The sequence below is a fragment of the Drosophila sechellia genome, chromosome 4, assembly GCF_004382195.2.
Source record: "Drosophila sechellia strain sech25 chromosome 4, ASM438219v1, whole genome shotgun sequence".
Classification (NCBI taxonomy): domain Eukaryota; kingdom Metazoa; phylum Arthropoda; class Insecta; order Diptera; family Drosophilidae; genus Drosophila; species Drosophila sechellia.
In genome coordinates, this window is record NC_045953.1 from 870,150 (window position 1) to 894,384 (window position 24,235).

The 24,235-nt window shown below is 37.4% G+C and overlaps 2 protein-coding genes across 18 annotated transcripts in view; both read right to left on the reverse strand.

The window, feature by feature from the left end:
• Nucleotides 1–21,549, reverse strand: part of LOC6619490 (protein unc-13 homolog A) — a 36,480-nt gene extending 14,931 nt beyond the window's left edge. For 5 of the 17 annotated variants that reach the window (XM_032723800.1, XM_032723798.1, XM_032723797.1 and 2 more), the window contains exons 1-4: nucleotides 11,377–12,605; nucleotides 10,837–10,892; nucleotides 4,850–10,784; nucleotides 285–416 (exon numbers count right to left, since the gene is read on the reverse strand). In XM_032723800.1, the coding sequence (XP_032579691.1) occupies nucleotides 285–416; nucleotides 4,850–10,735 (6,018 nt within the window). In that variant the 5' untranslated portion in view covers nucleotides 10,736–10,784; nucleotides 10,837–10,892; nucleotides 11,377–12,605. Of the gene's footprint in view, nucleotides 1–284; nucleotides 417–4,849; nucleotides 10,785–10,833; nucleotides 10,893–11,376; nucleotides 12,606–12,630; nucleotides 12,763–14,250; nucleotides 19,102–19,155; nucleotides 19,291–20,159 lie in introns of those variants that run through there. The other 12 variants (XM_032723789.1, XM_032723790.1, XM_032723787.1 and 9 more) reach the window with 9 other exon arrangements.
• A 707-nt stretch (nucleotides 21,550–22,256) lies between these two features.
• On the reverse strand, nucleotides 22,257–22,824 carry LOC116801924. The gene is made up of 3 exons (XM_032723905.1): nucleotides 22,680–22,824; nucleotides 22,479–22,623; nucleotides 22,257–22,443 (listed from the first exon to the last, which is right to left on the reverse strand). The coding sequence occupies exons 1-3, from the start codon at nucleotides 22,822–22,824 to the stop codon at nucleotides 22,257–22,259; spliced, it is 477 nt and encodes a 158-aa protein (XP_032579796.1).
• Nucleotides 22,825–24,235: the final 1,411 nt, after the last annotated feature.

Sequence of the window (24,235 nt, forward strand, 5' to 3'; positions counted from 1 at the left end):
CCATCGACGTAAGATACAACATTTTCAAAAAAGTGTGATAGAGTAAGCAGAGTCGTAAATTATAGGATTAATATATTGTCCTTTATTTTTTTCAAACATTATTTGAAATCAGTGACTGACCCACGAAACTTCAAAAAAAAAAAGAATAAACAAACAATCTGATGGCAAATCCGCTGAACGTACTCCTGGATCTGCCACTGTCTTAGTAAAACCTATTTTTACAATTTGACTGTTTAAGTCCTTTCATCAAGGGAAACAGTATGGAACACTTTTAAAAAACTTACCAACTCAGACACAAGAGGAATGGATTTTCTTCGAGGCCTTATGTCCGGCATACTGTCAATATTGCTATAGAATGGATTGTCACCGGGATGACCATTCGTACGTAATCCCACTTCTCCAGGACCACCTCCATTCTGGAAAAGGTATTATGTGTTACAGAAGGTTGCATATACACAAGGCGTTCCTTGCCAGTGAACAAATCAATTTTTATAATAATTTAGTATCGCATTAAAGATTTACAAAGGTTATATGCCGAATGGTCCCCTTTCAGACCATTTTATGATTATAAGTAATATAAATATGTAAATTTTTACTAAGATTTCTCTTGGATTTCAAGATTCTTCTATATGGCAGCAATACGCGATAGTCGTCCGATAACGCTTATTTTGTAATTCTAACATTTTAAATAGTATATAATAAAAAACAATGGAGAATGTTATAGTCTAGTTGCCCGACTATCAGATACCCGTTACTCAGCTAATGTGAATACGAACGCGAAATTGAATCTTTTTTCTGCAATATCGATAGATATTGGGGAATAAAATGAGAAAAAATTTAAAAATTGCCTAAAAGTTTCGGCGTGACCAGTTTGGCGGCCTTAGGGCGTTAGAGTTTTTTGGCAAATCGATAGAAATTTACAAGACTAATGAAATTACGAAAAAATATCCAAAAGTTGTTCAAAAATGTGGGCGAGGTAGTTTTGAGCGGTTTTAGGGCGTTTGAGTGGGTCCACAAACTTGCGCTGCATCTTTGTTTCTAGAATCTGTAAGCTGAAACTCAACCTTCTAGCTTTTATAGTTCCTGACTCGGCTTTTGATCCTGATCAAGAATAAATATACTTTATATAGTTGGAAACGCTTCCCTCTGTATGTTACATACTTTTCAACGAATCTGGCATACCCTACGAATAAGGGGTATAACAAGAAAGGAAGATAGAAGCTTATATAATGTTATAGATATTATATATTACATATATTACATATATTACATATATTACATATATATATATATATATATATATATATATTACAAACTGCCGCGCCCACACTCTTGAAAAATGTTTTCCAATTTCTTTGTTTTATTGTTTGCCTTGCCAATGTAATAATATATTTATACCGAATATATATATATGTAACATGGAGTAAGGCTGAAGGCTGGCAACAACCCGGTTGGCAGCGCTGTTGAGCAGCAACATGATTGTCGGAAATGGAAGTTATCGACAATCAGTCATCGAAGGAACGATCGCAAGGCAGCAGTGGAGTTGGGTGGAAGTCAGCGTAGCAGGCAGTCGAGTTCTCAGCAGCAGTCGTTCGGTCACAAACTAAGAATACTTTATATAATTACCGCATTTAGAATTAAACTAATAATTAAATTAATAATAATAAACAATCTTACATGGGGGCTCGTCCAGTCCTAAATCGGTTATATGAAGGTGCAGTTGTTTAAAGAAAAAAGACATTGTTGTGTGCGTGGATATAGTCTTTAAAAGTTGTAAAGTTGTGGCTATATCTATTGCATTTAAAGTTGGAAAAATCAGTTGTACAGATTTTGTTTGAACACAAGTCGGTAAAAGTCGGGAAAGCTGCTAGAGAGAACTGATAAAGTTGAAATTGTCGTGTGCGTGGATTTAGTCTTTAAAGTTGTAAAGTTATGGCTACGTCTACTGCATTGAAAGTTGAAAAAATCGGTTGAACTCATACAGACTCAAGTCGTTTTGCTGTTGTGGAATTTAAAACAATTAAATTGCAAAGGTGGTGAAATTCGTTTCTAACGAAAATCAAAATTTGTCTTTTAACCGGTGGCGCCGTCTGCAAAATCGACTACCGTCGCGCCGTTAGAACATTGTCGTTGTTTGCTGGTGTTAGTGCCTTGTCGCGGAATGTTCACACGTACACCACCTACAAATAAAAAACTTAACACCGACCAAATACAAGCAATTCTAGAGAACGAAAGCGAGGACGAAAGCAGAAAAGAAAAAATGAACGAAGAAGATCAAAAGTTGGCGCCTGTAGGAGAAGCAGAGGCAAAGAAGCAGAATAAAGACGCTAGTGCTAAAGTCGAAGAGAAATTTGAACAAATGATGAATACTCTAACCCAGAGCATGTTGGCAAAATCTAAACAAGAGGGGCAAGTAATTATCGCTGCAGAAAAATTTGAAAAAGTTGTAAGTGACTGTGATGGCAAATCAATTCCTATTAAAAAATGGTTTGAAATTTTTGAGAAAAATGCCGAGGCATATGAACTTTCGGAGAAACAAAAATATGTTCAAGCCAGAAGTAAGATGATTGGATCAGCAGAACTTTTCTTATAATCTGAATGTGTCAGTGGATACACTGAACTCAAAGAGTTACTAATTGAAGAATTTTCAGGCAGCTATAATAGCGCCGTTATTCACAAAAAGTTGCAAGACAGGAAGAAGAAGAGGGAGGAGACTCTACACGACTATTTGTTACAAATGAAGAAAATAGCAGCCTTAGGTGAAGTTGAAACAGTTGCTTTGATAACTCATATCGTAAACGGCCTCGACATTAAAAAGGAGTATAAGGGTGCTATGCTCCGTTGTAAAACTCTTAAGGAATTAAAGCAAGAATTCGAAATCTACGAGAGTCTGAATATTGTTGACAAGCCGAATATTCAACCAAAACCAAAGCAAATTACACAAGGTGTAAAAGCAGATCACTGCTTCAACTGTGGTTCGAGGGAACACAAACGAAAGGATTGTACACTTCCTACCAAATGTTTCAGCTGTAATCAAGAGGGCCATATCTCAAGCAAGTGTCCGGAAAAAGTAAACAGCATGCGCATTCACGTTGATAGTGCACGAACAAAGCCAGTAATCATAAATGGGATTATCATCAACTGTCTGGTGGACACAGGATCAGATGTGACCATAATTAAAGAAGCTATATTCAAGAAGATGAAAGATGTTGATTTAAACCGCACTGCAACAGTATTGCGAGGTTTGGGAAATGCCTCAACACAGCCGATTGGATGCTTCAGAGCATTAATCAAGACCGACCAGGTGGAAGCAAGCCACAACGTTTTAGTCGTCCACGATTCTAAATTCAGTTGCGATGGAATAGTGGGACACGATTTTATCAGCAAGTTTCGTCTTATCTGTAGTGCAGAAGGCTATACTTTTCTTGACCTGGAAGCAGGTAAAAAAGCTAATTTCTAACTGTATAAAATGTATCATCCACAGCAAAAAGTTGGGAAAGCAGGAGGGATATCTAAATTGCATAGATAAAGGAGACGCACCGTTGCACACACTACACATCGATCATTTGGGGCCAATGGATTCATCGGCCAAACAGTATAAATACATTCTGGCAACAGTCGATGCGTTTTCAAAGTTTGCCTGGTTATTCCCAACCAAATCAACCGGACAGGAAGAAGTGGTCAAGAGGCTGACCGACTGGTCAAACATTTTTGGTTTCCCTAAGCGAATTGTTAGCGACAAAGGAACGGCCTTTACGAGTGGTGCGTTCGAACAATTTATGAGCAGCCATAACGTGGAACACGTCTGCACAACTACTGGAGTGGCCAGAGGCAACGGCCAGATAGAACGAGTAAATCGTTTAATTTTGGCAATAATACCAAAGCTGTCTTCAGACGAACCGTCGAAGTGGTACAAATATGTGCCTGAGGTACAAAAGGCGATCAACTGTCACGTGCATTCATCACTGAAGCTGTCACCATTTGAGGTCATGTTTGGCACCAAGATGTACACCCGAGTTGAGGATCGGTTACTGGAACTGCTCCAAGAAGAAGTGGTCTGTCAATTCAACGAGGACCGCTATGAGATGAGACAGCTGGTAAAACGCAACATCGAGCAGGCGCAGAAGGACTACAAGCGCAATTACGACAAAAAGCGCCGAGCTGAATACAAATACAAAGCAGGTGATCTGGTTGCAATTAAAAGGACCCAATTTGTAGCTGGCCGCAAGATGGCAAGCGGGTATTTAGGTCCATACGAAGTCACAGGAGTCAAAGACAATGGCAGATATGACGTTAAAAAAGCAGCAAACGTCGAAGGACCCAATGTCACATCCACCAGCTGTGACAACATGAAGTTGTGGAAGTACATAGCCGAAAATGCAGACCTATTGTCATCCGGGTCGGATGGTGATGATCAGGAGGGCCGAATGTAACATGGAGTAAGGCTGAAGGCTGGCAACAACCCGGTTGGCAGCGCTGTTGAGCAGCAACATGATTGTCGGAAATGGAAGTTATCGACAATCAGTCATCGAAGGAACGATCGCAAGGCAGCAGTGGAGTTGGGTGGAAGTCAGCGTAGCAGGCAGTCGAGTTCTCAGCAGCAGTCGTTCGGTCACAAACTAAGAATACTTTATATAATTACCGCATTTAGAATTAAACTAATAATTAAATTAATAATAATAAACAATCTTACATATATTTACAATTTTTTTTTCGGTATACCAAAACAGACTTGGTTGTTAACATGTTTGAATCTTTTATTATTTTTTATTTGAAAGATTTGTAATTGATTTAATGTTCGTAACATTTTAAAATATGCCTAAAATAAATTTATGTTCTTTATAATTACCTTGTCCCTGTCCTTTATCATTTCATCTTCTTTTATTTTATCTTGATTATTTTTCTCTTCGATCTTGCGCTCTTTTAAAGTTTTTAACAATTTCCACTTGCTACTGCTTAAACCTTCAGCGGTTTCATTGCCTACAGCTTGGGATCCATCCGCAAGTGAGCCTTGACTAATTAACGTTTTCGAGTCAATTTGGCTCTGCGATGGAATTGATGCACTTGTAACATTCTCCAACATGTGCGTATTATACTGAGATGTTTCCAGAGGCTGGTTTATTAAATTGTGGTCAACATCACATTGTAATAGGTACTTCCGATTCACCTTTAAAACAGGCCCTGAATTTAAATGCATGTTATTTATATTCTGGCCGTCGTCAGTCCTCAAACCGTTTTCAGTTTCGCTTATATCAACATCGCTAAGCTCTGCCGGCGTATCTGGTCCTGATGTCTCGCTAGAAGCCTCAGATTTATTTGATATATAGTTTTCGTCTTTTTCTGCCACCGATTTCTGGGTACATTGTCCAAGGGGTGTATTACATTCATTTTCTGAATGGCATGAGGAACTAGAACTGGCTGCATTGTTAGATATATTTATTTTACGATTGCGTGTTCTTTTCTTTAAACGTCTCAATTTTCGCTGTTTGTTATAAATTAGTGTTTCCCTATCCTTATTTGCAACTAGATCTTCATTAGAATCGATTTCTGAAGCTGCAATTTGTAAATCACCATTCACATCCTGCCAAGCACTATGCATGTCGGAGACTGTCCCAAGTTTTTCATATGTTGGTTTTACAATAGAAACACCCTTAAAAGTCGCGACAGACACTGCGTATACCTCCCTGTCTTTATTAACGCTTGGGCTTAAACTAACCACGCTTTTCAGTTCATTAAACACTTCAGACATTCGGAACTTTACACTTTCACTTGGAGAATAAATAATATCGTCTTCCCCATCATTACAGGCATCAGAATGGCGAAAACAGTCTCCTCCGTTAACATCATTTTGAAGAAGTTGTCCAATTTGTGAAAACAACGCATCATTATCGTTTTGTCCTTCGCAAGATGAAATTGCAGAAGTGTGCGCTCTTTGCTTTTCTTGCTCTTCTAACTGGCGAAGCTCATAATAAAAGTATTCATCGTCTGTATCAATGCTATCCTCCGTGCTTTGTCGACGAGAAGAAGAGAGAGTGCGAGCAGAATGCTGACTGCGGTTATCGTCATCTTCTCGCGACCCCCACCCGGGATAGTTTGGAAGGTCTAAGCACTGCTGCGTGACCCATGAAGCGCTTGTGCCATTGACATTTAGACTGTTGTTTGTCGTTGTTGCTGTAAGGAGTGGTGTCATCGTTGGTTCGGAAGTATCTTCAATTGTCTCTAATATACTAAAGGTGGGGGCATTTACATAGTCTTTGACCGAGTTTCCCAGTAAGTTCTTATCAACATCGTCGTCAGAATGTGCTAAATTGAGTTCTTGATTGCATGCCATTTCTAAGAGAATCTTTGGCATTTCAATGGGTGAATTTTTTATATTTTCGGATTTATTGCTATTTTCATCCTCATAAGATGGAATTTCTGTTGAGACAGCCAGTGGTAAGCGGCTTTGAATTTTTTTTAGGTCACCTACAATGGGAAATAGATTATTTGTTAGGTTGCCATTTAGCTTCTCAATTGAACCACCCAACACACTTTTAGAGTCAAAGTCACACCCATTTTTATAATTAAAATCTTCTTGTTCATCTTCTACCTCGATCGATTGATTCAACAAAATTTCTCTTGTCGATATTGAACTTTTATAGTTACCCGATGAAACGAAGTCCGGCATCTCTAATTCCGAATCCGACATGTTACAGCCGCGGCGCAGGACAAAGCTGTGCCGTTTGTACTTCTTTGCCTTTTGCATTAAACTATTCATCTTGGACGAAAGTGTTTCTTTTTTGAAACTTTTTTCGCTTGAGAAGCATTTATCGGCAGCGGAATCTAATGAAAGAGCTGAGTCCGGGCTTGATAAACGCCGCACGAATGGTGCTCCTCTCGCTCGTCCTATAAAACATATGGGAAGCTTTTGAATTCTTTTCGATAACTGAACCGGGCTTCCGGCCAGATTGGATCGCTTGAGGGAAATAAACGGACACGAACCAGCCTGGCCACGAGGCTGTCTCTGGAGGCCTTGACTTTGCACATCACCGGGTAAAGACTGTGATCTATTAAACTTTGATACACGCTTGAGCTTTAGATTATCTGCTAACATGGTATTTAACCTTTTCCATACCTTTGAAGGCTTTGCTGGAGATGTTCCTGGAACAATCTTTTGTTTACAATAGCTAGAAGTATTAGGAGAGTTGAAAAGTGACTCTGATTCATGATCGAATTCCAGGTGACTTGAGTTCGTTTCGTGAGTAAGGACCTTTGGCTGCGCTTTAGAATAAGAACCAGAAGTATAATCAAGATAGTTCGTTGAATCTTGATTCAAAGGTGCAGATCCGAATTCCTTAATAATCCATGTTTGATCCTGTTGACCCAAACAATTGAAATCATGGCTGCTATTGTGATCGGAAATAGAGTTGGATGAGGGATAAAATACGAGTTTATCTGTCAAACAAGGACTGCACATTTGATTTTCCGATTTTCCGTTATAAATATTTCTATGATGTTCTGTGATGCTACGCCTATCCATGCTTTTATTTTCTTTTTGTCTAACATATTCAATGTTCACACTTGTGTTTTTATTGTGTTTTGATGTGGAATTCGGTATTTGCGCAGTCAAGAGATCTGGCATAAGGTTGGTTTTGAACCGTTTCGAAGAAATGTTTTGTTTATCCGGTTCATTTTGCTGGTCCCATTCCAGCATTTCGTCCACAGTGGATACTTCATTCGAATCGGAAATTTCATATTTCATATCGAAAATCGATTTATTTTCATATGCAGAGCAAATAGGTAAATTTTTAGAAAGCTCATAAATATAGTTCAGATTTTCTTCTAATATTACAAACTCAGTTTGATTAGTAGTTTGAGCTTGTTCATAACTGAGTGGGAAACTGTGAAAGTTAGAATTTTCAGCCAAAGGAAATGAATGGTATGTTTGCAATCTTTCGCTACAATTATCCAAAATATTATTACATGTAGGATCGAAGTTTTGAAGTCCAACCGACACTTGGGAGTTGGCTGACCAGCCACTCATCGACGATAGGCCCGAGTCTGATTTTCCATTTCGTTGTTGATATGTAATTTGATTAATTGCCTCATTTAAGTTAACTGTATCGGTTGGAGCTGGTGGTGGAGGACTGAGACTGGCTCGATTTGAATCCATTTGTGAATCACTTATATCAGCCAACACTTTGTTTATTTCAGGATTTTGTAAATGGAGTAAAAAAATCATGCTATTGTGGCGTTCTAGACTCTTTTTTAAAGACTTTATATATTCATCTTCATTGTAAATATTTTTTGAGAAGCCTATAATATTATCAGTTGAGTTGGTACAACTATTATGTCTTTTATATTCAATATCTGGGTAAAAAGTTTCTCCGGAAAGTCCGCTCACAATTTCGTCTATTTTCTTTTTCCGATGTATTTCAATCTCTTGAGTTTCAAGAATTTTCAATTGTTCATCCAGATTGGAGTTATTTCTTAATAAATGTGCACTAAAAGTACTATCATTAGAATTAAGAGATGGATCAAGGCTGTGAAATGTGGCCATATTTGCATGTGAATTATCTCTTTTAAAATCATCCAATGAGCTGCCAACTAATTTTTTTAGTGTGTCAATATTTTTGTTTAACTTCTTCATTACCAGAACAAACTTTTCATTCGTGTTTAAAATGCAAAGCCTTTGCAGTTCTTCTGTAACAGTTAACGGATTAAGTAAGAGCAAAGTCAACTTTTTATCAACCTGGCTAATTTTTTGAAAAAACTTTTCCTCCGACCATACAGCATTTTTTAACTGACTCATTTGCGTTGCACTCAATGATTGTAAGCCTTTAATTTTAGTTATTTCCCCCAATAAGGTCTGCATTACGTTGTTTAACATTTTTCTTATATCATCTTTTAAATAGCTGGTACTACTATAGTTGTCTGATTTATTTTGTAGAGTTTTATTTTCCGTTTCAGTTTGTTTAACACACGGATCTGAAAGATTCGAACCCAATTCTTCAATGTCTCCCTTAATCTGTGTTGATTGTGCTTGTGCAAGAATACACTTTAGTTTATTAATCATATCCATTTCGTTTGTATGATGTTTTTTTTTTCTATGCTTTCTTGATTCTTTGTTCAAATGCTGGTTTGGCTGCGTTACGATACACGTCTTTGCAGTCTGTAAAGGTTGTATATCTGTAATAGCATTCCCCTTCTGATTATTTAAAACTGGGGAAGAAGTTGACTGGTTTCGGATAGATAAGATTTGGTCATGTGTGGCCTCAGACTGATGTAGCAATGCATCAACCTTAAATATCGCAGAGCTTAATTCATTGTCACGATAAGCCTCATTTAGATTTTTATAAAAAGATTCGTCTACTTCATTAATATTAGCTGGACTTTCTGTTCCTCCGGTGTCTTCAATGGGTAAAACCTGATTTCCACCCTCGCCTGTTCTAGAGGCTGCTATTCGAAAAAAACTATTACTACTAGGGCTTTCCAGTTCACAGGTTGGCCGTCTCATGTATTTATCATCTTTCTCAAAATGCGAGTTGTCACTTAAAAGTGGTTCTCTAGCCTTTACAAGATTTTTATCCTTCTTAGAACTTTTTGACAATGCACCCGAGGATGCCGAAATCTCATTTAAAACTCGACGTCCATTTAAAAATTCTTTCATTAATTCGGCACGAGCGCTATGTGCTAGAAACTGCTGCCTCTCATATAACATAAGGTCAGAATCTGAGTAAAGTTTAATTCTTGATTCCTTGAGTGCTTCAAAATCCGATTGATTACTTTTTTGTTTTGGCTCGGAGCCTTTTTCAAACCCAAATTGTATTATCCCAATGTCTAAGCTTTTGCCATTGAATTCAATGTTTTCAAAATTTGGATGGGAATCTATTGCGCAAGCGGAATTCATAAACTCTTCGGATTCAGTAGCTTGCGTATGTTTTGTTATAAAAGTTTTTTTATGATTTTCAAAAGTAAGTTTCTTATCAAAGTCACGATTAGATGGTTGGATATCTATATCCAATGTGTCTTCCATTTCCAACGGTAGTAATTGATCTTCATCTTGATATAAGGGTACTTTCATTCTTTCGATATCTACTTCTTGCAGTTCTTGTTTTGATGCGCCGATAAGATCTACAAGATTTCCAACGACAGACTGCTGTTCTATTGATATGTTTTCAAGCTTCTCCAAACGAATCCAAATCTTTCCGTACTCCGTAGAAAGCAAATCCAATGCACGCCAAGCAAACTTTAGCTCTGTCTCGAGTAAACTGATCCTTGTTGCAATTTTATCCATATAATCGGAGATAATGTAGTCAGAGTGTTGCTCCGAATTGTAGATCTGACACAACTGTTCTTCACTTTTAATCGATATCATACTTTCATTAGTATTTGTGCTTGGATAACTTAAATAAGAGAAATCCAATCCAATGGGCGACTTACTCATCGGTGGTTGCATTTGCGGCATTTGAGTTTGGGCAAGGTTAAAATCCATGTTGTGTTGGATAGAATTAAGGTGCTTTTGGTTTGAGAGCGGAGCTTTTACTGATCCGGCAGCAGAAGAGCTCAATAGTGACGACGCATAAATCGTTGATTGTTGCTGAAGTCGTAACTGCTCCTTTATTTTAATCTGGCTTTTGAGGGCATTTTCTGCAAAGATAAGCTTTTCCTGGGTGTTTATCATTAGTTCCTTTTTAAGCAACTGACTTTTTTTTTCCGGATTCCCGGTCACTTGCAGCTGAGATGTGTTCATCATACCGTTGTTTAGGACCAATTTTAAATCGATGGATTAGTTTTATTTTTACCTAAATAATTTTGTTTTAAAATATGTTTTAATACTCTGTGTGGAATACATACGTTTATTCCAATAGCCAATTTCGTCTGAAATACTGAATTGTTATATACATATGTACCTAAAGCAGCGTTAAGTGGTTGATGAAAAAAAAAAATAAATACACATAACTATTAAAATTAGGTTCTTGTGTATTTCAAAACGTATTTAGATAAAACACGATTTAAATTTCACTCCTAACTCAAAGTAATTAAAAAGGCTTTTTAAACATTAAATATTAATGTTGTAACAAAAAAAAACATGTCTGTAATTACATGAAATTTACTTCAACTAGAAATTTTTGCAATAAAATAATTAGCACCAAGGTTGCGTAAAAATTTGTATATTTTTCAATTATGTTTGTATCTTCTATAAAGGGGATCCTAAAATGGATTCGTTTACTAATTATTTGGTATCTGCGATTCCTTTTTTTTCTTTTTTATAAAAACACAACTGTTTTATAGTCTTTCTTTGCACAAAATTATGTATATGCAATTTTTAAATAAAAAGGTCTAAGCTTTTTTAACAGCCTTTCTTAATATAGACTGTTTAAAACCACTACGAACAATTATTTGTGCTCTGCTGAGAAGTAAAAAAAACGTTGAAATGCACACTACAATTTATTAAATTCTTTGTTGCGCCTAGCTCCGTTTTCATGAAGCTACCAGCAAGTAAGCTTTGCGCGGATGACAGTTACACACTTAGAACTTTAGTTTTTAGTACACCATTGAAAAGCTTATGTATACAGAAAAAAGTCAAGTGTGGGTAAGATAGGCAAAATGTAAGAGAATATTTTTTCTATCTATTGCGCATGCCCTAACAAACAGTTCACTGACAAACATGACAAACGCTCTTTAAGTTTTTGTAATGAACGGAATTTGAACCTTTTTTAATAATGTCACATTTATTGACCGTTTACAGAATTGTAAACGGTAAGCAGGTTTTCAGAATAATGACAACGAACGATTTTGTTAAGAGTTGCCTTTAAATATGTGAAATAAAGACCATTCAAATTAAAAGCTTTAGTCGTACTCACTAATCAATGCGGGTCATGAACCAAACTTAAGCTGTACCACTTTAGCTTTAACCCTTTACTTAATCCAAATAAAATCAATAAACAGCTAAATTTCATGCGCCAAAAACTTCAGAACACCTGAGACTATAAAATTTTGCTACATGTCATTGAAAAACAAGATCATTGGTCAGTACAATATATACTTATATTTTTGTACAAATACATTCGTAAAACCAAGCGGACTATTAACCGGAGAGCGAAATTATTTTGAAAATAAACCGGAAGGGGCCGCTTCAATAATTGCGGTGTTGTGTTTTTGTAATTACATATAGGGCGCGACTAGTTAGTAATACAGAACACGCCTGCGTTTAGAGAATCGGCTTGCTTAACTTTAAAACTTATAAGTTCCCGTGATCTCAACGTTCATGGTACGGACGGACAAATATGTACATGGTTAGACTCTGCTAGTTATCCTGATCAAGAATATATATATGGTCGGAAACATTTTCTTCTACATGTTACATACTCTTTAACGAATCTAGTAACCATTTCATACGGGGAAAATTGTTTTTTTTAAAAACAAAATTTTCTTAATGAAACCTTTTCAACAAGCCAACCGTTTCGCACACTGTAACCTTAACAGTTGTTATGATTCGCCCTAGAACCGAACCAAAGGCAATAAGAATCCGTTTACAACCCTGAAGAAAATTAATTTTTTCCACAATTGTTCCCCACTGTACTATAGATGATTTCGCCCAAAAATCAGAAAAACTAAAGTAATTAGTATTTTACAGCACAGACTTACATGAGGAGTCTTCTCCTGGCACTTTAAAAGGTTGCTTAGTTTACGGGTTCGATCGGTAATAGATTGAATTCTTTTATCAACATTATGTGGGTGTTTCTGACTCCATAAATTGGACATAAAAGATGACGATTTACAGTTTAACTGCACATAAACAAAATGCATCGAACTTTTGATGTTAACCAGTCACTTAACTCAAGCGAAATATATATTCGCCGAGGGCCTCACGTAATAAGCGGACTTAAATTATTAGTCGAATACCAGAATACCTGGTACAGTAAAACTTTTTTTGAGGAAGACGTATCTATTTTTTTAATAATTTTGCGCAGACAGAATTCAATAGACTGTTTACAGTAATGACTTGAATCTAAATGCTGAATTTCACCCATCGTGTAATATCGTTAAAAGTAAGTTTTTTTGTTCTACCGCGTGAGTAAGCTAGCTCGTATTTCTACAAATGCGGGCAAAAACATTTATATTTCCCATTCAAGTATTTGTTGCCCGCATTTAAAACAATTTTACCCCTTAAAACAAACCATAGCTGATTACGGAGGTCGACTCAGTCTGCTACCACGGAACATGATAACATACATTATACACCCCCTTACAATTAAACCTTATTTTGTGTCAGTGACATGTTTCTAGAAAACCACTTTACAGACAACGAAATACTGATATTTTAAGAATAACAATGCTTTCTAAGTGCTTTTTAAATTAGCTGAACGTTAAAAATATGTAACAGTGAGAGTTTGATATAAAGTATACATATTCTTGATCACAAATATCTTAAACGCCATATAAGTCAGATAGTTGAGATTTAGTATGCAGATTTTTCAGATGCCTAACTTTGCAAGATTGTTTTGACTATCAGATATCCGTTACTCAATTTCATAATTTTCTGGATATCGGTAGATTTGGGGTAATAAAAAGAGAAACAATTCGAAAGTGTGGGCGTGGCAGTCCTGGGCGGCTTGTGGGCGTCAGGATTGGCGTAACAACAAACTTGCGCTGCGTGTATGTCTCTAGAATCTGTATGCTTAATTTCAGCCTTCTAACTTGTATATTGCCTGAGATCTCGACGAACATACGAACGGACAGACGGATGGACAGGGCCAGATCGACTATTGATCCTATGGTCGGAAACGCTTCTTTTCCCACCCTAGAAAATATATATATCATACAATCGCCAAAAACTGTTAAAAATATTAACATTTTGGTTACCTGTTTTGTAAATTCAGCGTCGTCTTTGGTTTCTATTCAATAATTTTATCATTATAAACTAGTATTTAAATTGTTACTAAAATTTTTTTTTTGAGAATTGAAGAATTGACGAAAAACTCAAGCAAACCCACAAACTGATAAAACCTTCACGCCTATACTATTGAAAAATATGTTGAGTTTTATAAATTGCATCGTCAGTGCGTTAAATGCACATATCAAAAAAATTACATTACATATAAATGATAATATGTTTATAGGTATGGATAATCGGACCGAAAGTTTTAAACGATAATTTATAATTTACGCTGCCCCTACTTTCATTAAGGGCAGGTATTTAATAGTCGAGACACTCAACAACAACTATATTATATTAAATATTAAAAAAGTTTATTACAAACTTACATTAAGCTGCATAATTATTTTATTGTACGCCCAATGCCATCGTTGCCGAGCTGTAATTTCCGTTTGGCGTAAAACCTGCATGTGTCCACCTACGACTTCTTCAGTTTCTCCTCTTAGGAGTGTTTTTTTTTTTTGTGATATTAGTTTACTTAATTCAGTAAGATCGGAAAGGTGATCGTTTAAGTTTTCATCTTCTTCGTCTACGCCTGGGCACATTTTTTCTGTGCTAAGGCGCGTAAGTTTTTTGGTTGATTCACCAATAACAGTGTCAAGCTTTTGATGGGAATTGTTATTCGGTGTAAAAAAGTCACTCTTCCTGTTGAGCGAAGAAAACGAAGCTTCTACATTCGAGTCCACCTTTATATTTGACCCTTCAATAGGACCAACGCTTCCACTGGAGCTTCCCTCTAGGTAATTTCCGCTATCGTCATCGCTGTGGTAGTTGTCGTACATAAAGTCATCGTCTTGTCCTACGTCAATGAAATCTAATGATGGTGGCTGTATTTTTGATATTTTGGCCTGCTTCAGATATTTCTTGTTTTTCGGCTGATTATGTTGCTCTTGCTCCCTCTGCTGCTCGAGATACTTATATTCATCCTCCTCGTTAAAGTAATCCTCTCGGTAGTCATAGCCATTATTGACTTGTTCATAAAAACCGTTTGGCTGAATCGACGGTGTCGTTTGCTGAAGATCCATGTAGTAATCTTCCTGCTCACTATAAATGCTATAGCTAGGTACTTTTCCGGTTGATGTACTGACATCTAATTCATCTGTATCTGATTCATCGTCATATACCTCCGTCGGCATCTGTTTAACAAGTAACGCCGATTTACCATTGAGGGTAGGAAGTTTTTTGCCGGTCGCTAGCGTAACAATCGGGAGTATGTTTGAATCAATTACTTGAGGTTGCCCAGGAATCACCGCGTCTTCTTTATATTGGCTTTGATTGCCATTCGTATGGTAATCTGCGTATGGCCTATGATCGGCATATGTACTAAATTCATGCATTTTCATATTACTATTATCATAAACACCGCCAGTATTTGCGTAATGGCTTGATAGAGGCTCTACATTGGGCAGTTGATATCCATATTCTGAATCAAATTCTACTGAACTTGAATTTCTTTTAATCTCATTAGGTGAGGATACACTAGGCAACACAAGGACGTTGTTCGTTGTCGGTACGATTGTTGGCTTTTGTGCAACGACCGATGCCACAGACGACGCACTTTGATTGACTGCTTGCGTTGCTGATTGCACGGCTGCAGCGGCTTTTCCAAAAATTGATCCAAACATGCCAACAGTACTTGCTTTTTTCGTCGCAGGGTCATGAAAAGGCACTGTTTTATTTTTTGTATTTGCCTTTTCTATGCCATTATTTGGTACCTTTTGGGTCTTATTATACGAGTTAACACTGTCGATTTGCTCATTGCTTGTTACCTGACACGAATAAGAATTTTCTATTAACCCAAACTCAGATTCACTGTAGAGCATCCCTATATTCACAATTTCGTCGGTTAAAATCATCTCATCAATGCTATTATCGTAATTGTCACAAACATTTCTGACTAAAATCGAACTATTTTCTCCCATTTCATCATAGTATGAATTCGATTTCGTTGACTTGTTGTGGACTGTAGCCGAATATAAATTTTCCTGTCCTTTTTTTTGAGTACAAGATGGAGATGTCGTAGGTATATAATTACTGTTATCACTAGAAACATTTTCAGGTGAAATCAATATTAAGGTAGGGTTCGTTTCTGATCCTGTTTGTTTGGTAGAGGTTGAACTTGTACTAGTTAGCAATCCACCGACACTTGGTACAATCTTTGATGCTAAGTTAAAGCTAAAACCTCTTTTTGAACTGGGATTTGTTTGACTGACTTCAACTGTTGAACTGACACCACTAAAAACGCCGTCTAGCCCTTCTTTTAAGCCCTTTGAAATTCCGTCCAGAACACTACTTGCTGCTGATGCCACTACACTTGCTTTTTGTTGTGCCTGAGATGGCTTATAATAACCGCATTCTCCTGAGCTCAAATTCTGATTCATGTCTATTGTATCTACGGTCTTATTAAAACTGACTTCAATTAAAGTGTTATCGCTTGGGAAATTGTATAAACCGTCTTCTGGGGCAACATGGTCAACAAATGCCGTCAGTTCTTTTATGTCAACATTAAAGCTGTCGTAAAATGTATCATCGAACGCTACATCATTACTAACTATTGATTCCGTCCCTGGCAATAATTTTGAGCAGTTCAATGGGTTTTCTGAACTTACTAAGGTTTTTGGTGAATCTACGGTTTCAACATTTGATAGACTGTCCAGCTTTTCGACCCTTTGATATTCCTTGTTCTCAATTGAAATACTAGGCACACTACATGGATCAAATGATTCACTGGAATAAGAAGGTAACGGTAGACTACTTTTACTTGCTACATCCATCTGGTTGTAGGAATTTAAATTGTCAGCGTTGGTAAGAGTATTATTGATTACATTAAAGGAATCGCTTTGAGTAACAGTAACATTTTCAGAAATATCCATAATGAGTTGCGGCAATTCTGGTAACTCAAATTGTTTCATATAATCCGCGTAGGATAATATTGGAGCTATTGATGGTGGTGACTTTAAGTTAGACGGCGACGGTGAAGCAGTTTGTCTCTCAGATACTGGCACCGTTTCAAAATTGTTGACGTTAACAGTACTGGTGAACGCGCTGTCGGGAGGAGAGCTTTTCCTAAAATTTAAATTATCGGATGTGCCATTAGAACAAATGAAAAGAGGAGGAGTGGAACATTTTAATGGTGTCATTAATAATTCAGACTGATCCGCGCCAGCGTTGACATTAAGTAAAATATTTAAACTTGATTCAACGCTTAATGGTTGAAAATTAACGCAAGTACTCGTCCAATTTTTAGAATATGATGCGAATTCGTCATCTGATGTTATATTCAATGGCGTTGTACTGGCAGCATTGGTGATATGGCTTTTTTTTTCTCCGGACAAAATAGGTTTATTTAATGTATAAGGCTTCAGATACTCAGATATGTTAAATAAGGCTGATTCGGGCCCGCTATATGGATCGGCTAAGTTTTCACTTTCTGGAATCGTTTCGATAAAAGAGTCATCTGGTTCTCGTTCAATATCGGATCGGGCTGGATCGATTTCAGGTAAGCTTGGAAGCGCCACAGGCGGACAGGGACTTTGTTTTGATTGTATTGGCGATAATGGGGTCCATTTTGGCGAGGGGTCTGCTCCGACAGACTTGTCCGAAAATACTATATTTGGTTCTTTACTATCATACACATAAAGGGCATTATGTCTGGCTCCAATAAAATCTGTTCTAACCAGATATGAGTTGGTTTCTGTATCTTTTGTTATTGCTGTTGGTGGCGTTGGAGAAGATGCCGATTTATGGTCCAACGAATCAAATGGTAATGCATCTGTGGCAGGAAGGGTCGCCCAATTCGAATTGAGACTTGTATGATCATTGGACTCAGATAATGATATTGGCAGCCTAGGTAGTTGCTTTGGGCGATGACTCTTCTCTGGTAAGGGATCTGAAGTATATGATGAACTTAATGCATCGGTGGCTATGGTGATTGGATGACGAGATGATTTATACAGTGGCGATGGTAAAACCTTTGGCAATTTTCTAGTCTTTGTTATTGCGGTCACAGCAGGTGATGGGAAACTTGTGACGCTACCAGAGTCACCTGTATTGACAATTACTCCACAAGGTTCCGTCGCCAAACATCTGTCTAAGTCTCTTGCAGCGGCATTGGTACTGACGGTGTTTCCTATTATAGAGTCTGTTTGGATTTCAGTAGATTTCTTAGATTGCTTTGAGTGAACTGGGATTCTAATCTCACCAGATGCTATCACAGAAGCTGTAGTCATCGCCATCATTAACGAAATTTTCCTCTGCATTTGCCTCTTTAGTTGTGTATTATTGCTCGGCGGTGTGTCGCTGTATGTTGAAAGATTGTCGGTATTGTAACAACATTCTTGGTAATTACTGTAATCTAACGGCAACATGGATGTGTATGGCCTTTGCATTTTTTCATAAACCTCATATGTACTAGATCCAGAACCCATCGCATCTGTTTGATCTGTGCTGAAGCCGCGTCCATCCCTCTGATCCGCGTCTGCATTAAATCCAATTATATTTTGACCTAAATAAAAGGTAGACCGCAGGGATTGCGGTAAAACCCGCAATGGTGCCGCTGACACAGCATTGTCTAGAAATGTCGGCGAGTAGGCACAACCAGCATATCCATTGAGATGATCGCCAAGGATATTCTGGTAGTCACTAGGCGAAAGATGACCGACGAAGTCGTGTGCTTTGGCCATGCAGACACCATAGCTGTGGTCTATTTTTATGCACATACCTTTTGTTTTAAACTTTACATCCATTTGAGGGGCGCATTCGTTTGAAGAACCCCTTCCATTTTTAATGTTTGGCAGCTTAGGCAATAATTTCGATGAGGTACAATTTAGATTATTATGTTTTAACCCATATTGATCTGCAACAACTGAAGTGTTTTCGTTCCAATTGTCAACAGAATCCTCTTCCGGATCACACTGAATATCAGCTCCATAACATTCTAAATAGTCGTAGTCATAACTATTGTTGCTGTTGTCTACGGTTGTTGGTACTGTATCACTGTTTAGGTGGCTCACACGACTGTATTCTTCTGGTCCTTGATTGCTTAAAGCATATGACTCACTGAAATATTCTCTGCTAGTCGTCTGTGTGTCGTAAGAAATTTGACTGTAAGATATTCGGCTGTTGTCGGAGGATAAGGCACCGTTTTGGGTGTTATGAAAGTAATCATGCCTTGCGTAGTGCTGAAAAGTAAAGCATATTATATAAAACCAACTCCTTGTGAACCAAATACTCACCGTCATGTTTTACGGTGTTATTATCCCGCACTGCTATCTGAAAACTTTATCTTCTACGTGATAATCCTTAAAAGTCATGCAGTCATGCTGTGACATTGTAGCGTCGGCCGAGCATCACCAAACAGTCAAAAGTAGCTTAAATATTTAAAAAAATGTATTTTATTTATTATTCTCTTTCTTAATAAATAATTAAATTAGAGATTATAATTTTTATTTCATATTGCCTTTGCACATTAAATTTGCGAAAGGCTACATTGATGGTCATTTTTTGATCCTAAAGGAAATCTTCATTATATTTCCAAATCAATACATAAAAGAAAGCTAATGTCAAGTGCTTTGACCTTCTGCGAACTTGCACAAGTTATCAAATTCTCCACAGGGAAGGGACTTCTTAGTATTATTTATTAAACATCCGTGAATTTATCTACAAAAACGTATTTTTAATACAACTACATCGTCACAAAACAACCGATTTTTTTACAACATATACATAAAAACGAACTTAGAAAAAAGATTTCACCTGCATTTCAGTTTAAAAGCATAAACAATTGATGTTGAAAAACATGGATATTTTCCAGCTCTATTAAATACAATGAAACTGTTTGTTATTGAATAGATGTTAGCCAAAATGAAATGACAGATACTGAGAATAGCAGAAAGGCAGACAGGACCGAATATTTTTCCATCCGAACAATGATCCTGATAAACAATTTGTATGTACGTTTCATACAACGGTTATGAACTTATTTCATCCAAACAAAAAATCTCAATTTGCTATTGCCTACACGATAAATTTTTTGAAAGTTATGCTTTAGCAATTGTTAAATCATAAAATATAAACAAGTCGGAAGGAGTTTAGTTGAAGTTGAACCTTGGAACAATATGGCATTAATATGTATGCTCATTGCGCTCATTTCACACATTTAAGAATATATTGCTTTTAAATGTTTTCAGACCAACCACCATATGTTAACATTTTTAATAGCAAAAAAATACTTTTTTACCAGTTAAAACTTTTTAGTTGATAGGTCACTTTATTTTGCTTTATTTATACACATATATTTCTTTCTAAGGTAGCATTGGTGCCCCACAGTAGTGCCACATTTTATTAAAGGTAAGTATGCAAAATTGCAGTATTTTAAATTATTCCAATTTCTTTTATTAGTCACTTAAAACGCCTCTAATTTAGTACGCACTGAATGAAAAATGGTTATTTTGTATTGTATAATTCCAGTTCCATAAAATTCACAGAGCATGCGCAAATCAAAGAGAGGATAACACACCAAGGGAACCCATTCCCGTGGTGAAATATGTTAAACAAGATAAATATGTGAATATAATATATTATCGAAAAATATAAATTAAAAAATATATGTATTTTGCATCTGTTTTGATGTTTGATATATAAGATTATCCCAAATCTTCCTTGTTCCACGTATCATTCTGTTAGAAGTGAAAACTGCTTCTCCTGCATTAGATAAGGCCTGTGTAGGACCATGTATCCCCAATTTCCTGATGTGAGTTTACTCAAATGTACATACACTATACATACGCTATTAGCTAAGATCATTAGCTAATCACATTATTCAACAAGCTTTTATTATATTTAATGTCATCCATAGAAAAACGACAAGGCGGTTTAAGTATAGCTTCAGAGCACGATAAGAGTAATCAATTGTATCAATTGTATGCACTCTTTTTAAGTATTCCATTTGTGTTGTCAGCATAAGTTAAAAAAATGTTTGGCATACCAATAGCAATAATATAATGAAAAAAATTCCAACACTTGTTTCAAAACTGTGGGCACGTAATTTTTGGGCGGTTTGTCTGCGTTACAGTGAAGTGGAAACATGAGTGAACAAACTCGCGCTGTACCTACTCTGGAATCTGCATACTTAATCTGAATATTGTAGCTGTCAGGCCACTTGCAATTCCTAATTCATTTTTTATATGCTGCCAACTTTGGAGACACAATTTAGTTATACGGCACGTCAGCTGGGCAGCATTCTCTTTCGTTATCTAAGCTCCCCGTTCTCCCGAGATCTCTCGTGTACCCCGCACCTACACCTTTGGCTCAGCGTTCAGCTGATTACTTGAGTCGCTCTTTAGCATTCGCTTTCGTTATCTTGGACAAATCGCATCGATTCAAAATCTCGTTTTCTAAAAAAATTAAAAACATATGGTTAGAAATCTCTAATTAAATCTCGTCTTTTAATTGCTCAAAAACAGCTAATAGAAAAGCTTATTTGCTCAACATTTGCTGATGACGACACAATAAATAGTGCAAATCTTGCAAACACTTCAATTAATTCGCTACTGTTGTTGAGTTGCGTTGATGAACAACACAACATTTCTGTCTGCAACATTCAGACAAATTAAACGCAGTGAACGTTGAAAATAACTTCGTTTGTTACGCAAGATTGCATGTACATAAACAGTTATAATTGTAAAAATACTAATAAAGGAAGCGGCCGCTAATTCTTCTTTGCACTTATCTTCCCGCTTGAGCCGAGTTCCCAGTCGCTGTTTCTTCCGTTTTGAAGTGCAGGGCTTCCGCAATGTATATTTCGTTTAATGAGAGAGAACTTAATTCGGATGAAATCGAAAGTGATTTTGCTGAGAGATTTGTTGACACTTTCGAAAATCCTATATTCGCGCAAAGATCTTAAAGCGCGCCTCGCAAATGCACTTCCAATAAACTTTTGCTAACGGCATTTCTTCGTATGATTGTGGCCACCAGCAGCGTTTACTCAGGAGTAGGGGACCGACGCTGCCCCCTCTTGAGCTTCCAAAATTCGATGGAGGCAATGCTAACCTGGTCAACATGGTTCCACCCGCCAGCACGCGGTCAGGGACAGTGTGCCAGTGGCGCACTGTAAAGCGGTGAACGGGAGCAAATATCGCAGGTCAACAGAATAAGCTCCTCGGGACCAGGCCAACAGAATAGGATGCCCAGGATACCGTCCCTGCAGCAGCAATCGCAACAAGTAGGAGTTCAGCAACCACCGCCGCAACAGGCATCCCACGGCACCGTTCCACCTCTGGGATTGCCGCAAGTGGGACCCGGTGGAATAGTAACACCACCTTAGACCATGCCACCTTCACAGTGTGTGAATCAACAAGTGGGCCAGGGGCCACTCAGCGGCATGATGTCTCAAAAGCCACCGCCGATCTCGGGATAGGCAATGCAGCAACAGCCCTTGCAGCAGCAGCCTCCCCCGCGTCAATACCCATATCCTCATCAGGATCCGCAGCACCAACATCCGCACCAGATGTCGACCAACCAAACTGCCCCGGTGGCTGGTGAGCTAATTTCGAATGACAGCGTGGAATCCACCACGCTTGTACTGTACCGAAGGAAACGGGTTACGAAGGCGGACGTATGCCAGGTGGATCCATGGCGCATCTTTATGGCCCTGCGATCTGGTCTGCTGACCGAGTGCAATTGGGCATTGTTGTTTGATGATTCTACGGTCCAGTTCTTTGGCATGTCAAACCTGCCAGTTGACTTTTCGCTGGAACACTTTCTCGCGAGATGTTCTGCAAACAAAAAACTAGGAGCAGTCCGCTCAGCTGGCGGAAGATGCTGATGGCGACATCATCAAAAGGTACAACCGCAGCCGGCAGTTGCTGTGCTGAGGACACCAAAATGATTGACGAATCGTTCATACGGACGCATCGACGGACATGGCCAGATCACTTTGCTATTGTTCCGGATCAGAAATATATATATGACCTTTATATGGTTGGAAAAGCTTCCTTCTACCGGTTACATACTTTTCAACGAATATAGTAGACCATTTTACTCTACGGGTATAATTATTACGACAGGTGGAAACTTTGTAACCCGGTATAGCAAATGTGTTACTCGACACATAAGAACACTAAGGAATTTTTAAAAAAATTTGCCCCCATTAATTAACTTCCGAGTGAAAATTATAACAGTATGTGACGGATTAAGTTTTTTTATATATAAAAAATATATATTTCTTCGAAATACTAGTGGCTATTGGGGAACTTATTGCGATCTTTCTTGTGTAAAATCAACTGGCTAAAGTATTATAAACTATTATTTATTATAGACAACAATAAATCATTAAGAGTTGGGGGTTCGTTATCGAAAGCCCAGTGAAACTTAAGAATGTTCTGTAGTTATTCCAAATCGGAATATGTTAATCACCACGGAGTATTGGAGTCTGCATGCTTTATTTTATTCAGCTATTATATGCCCAGATGAAGAATGCACATACCTTGAAGGGCCTTCTTCTGCCTGTTACATGCTTTTTTAACGAATTACTAGGGTCGTTTTACCAACCACAAGTTTGATTGTTTTTAATAACAATTCGCAAAAAAAGTCCACTGTTCATCGGAGGTCTCTTCCAGGGCGGATTAACCGAAATGGCAAATATGGCAAAAACACTATAAAAAATTTAATCAATTAACTTGTATAGAAAAAGGAAAAAGTTACTTGAGAACTCTAATATATGAAGGCAAATAACAAATTATATATGTGTAATATATATATGTATATAAGTAAGATTATGCAAAACTGCTCTTTTAGATGATTTTTGAATAAATAAATTTTATGCGAGAACGCATTCGAAAAATATAATACATTGAAATTTATTTGTATAATGTAAGGGGTCAGAGTTGAAACAGATGGGGAGGCTTAAAAAAATTGTTTGAGGAAAATAAAAGCTTTTCCCACTGCCTAAACAAAGCCCGAAAAGTTGGCTTCAATATTTTTTATATTGCTGCCGTTACCTTCCTGTCCTGTGAATTTTATTACTCCTGTGGAGCCAAGCAAATCGGCACTAAAAGTGAGTCCAAAGTAAGTACAAGTCCGACTAAGTGAAAGAAACGGATTCACTGCAAATTAAACACGATTTGATCATCATAATTTTCCCAATGATATCTCTTAAATTTTAATCTTAATTGATCATTGCAGTATGTTTCTTCCTGTATCATAGCTACACTACACAACAAACAAGAGACATCGATTAAAAAACTTAAATTTTTTCCAAAAATGTGGGTGTTGCAGTTTTGGGAGGTTTTAGGGCGTTAGAGTGGGCGTGGCAAA

What these genes read in the sequence shown, in the direction of transcription:
- LOC116801924 (XM_032723905.1), bottom strand. Translation starts at nt 22,824, where the DNA reads ATGAACGATTCGTCAATCATTTTGGTGTCCTCAGCACAGCAACTGCCG. An exon ending in GCAGAACATCTCGCGAGAAA is followed by an intron (nt 22,624 to 22,679) that starts GTGTTCCAGCGA and finishes ACTGGACCGTAG; the next exon opens with AATCATCAAACAACAATGCC. An exon ending in AGCGTGGTGGATTCCACGCT is followed by an intron (nt 22,444 to 22,478) that starts GTCATTCGAAAT and finishes CCACCGGGGCAG; the next exon opens with TTTGGTTGGTCGACATCTGG.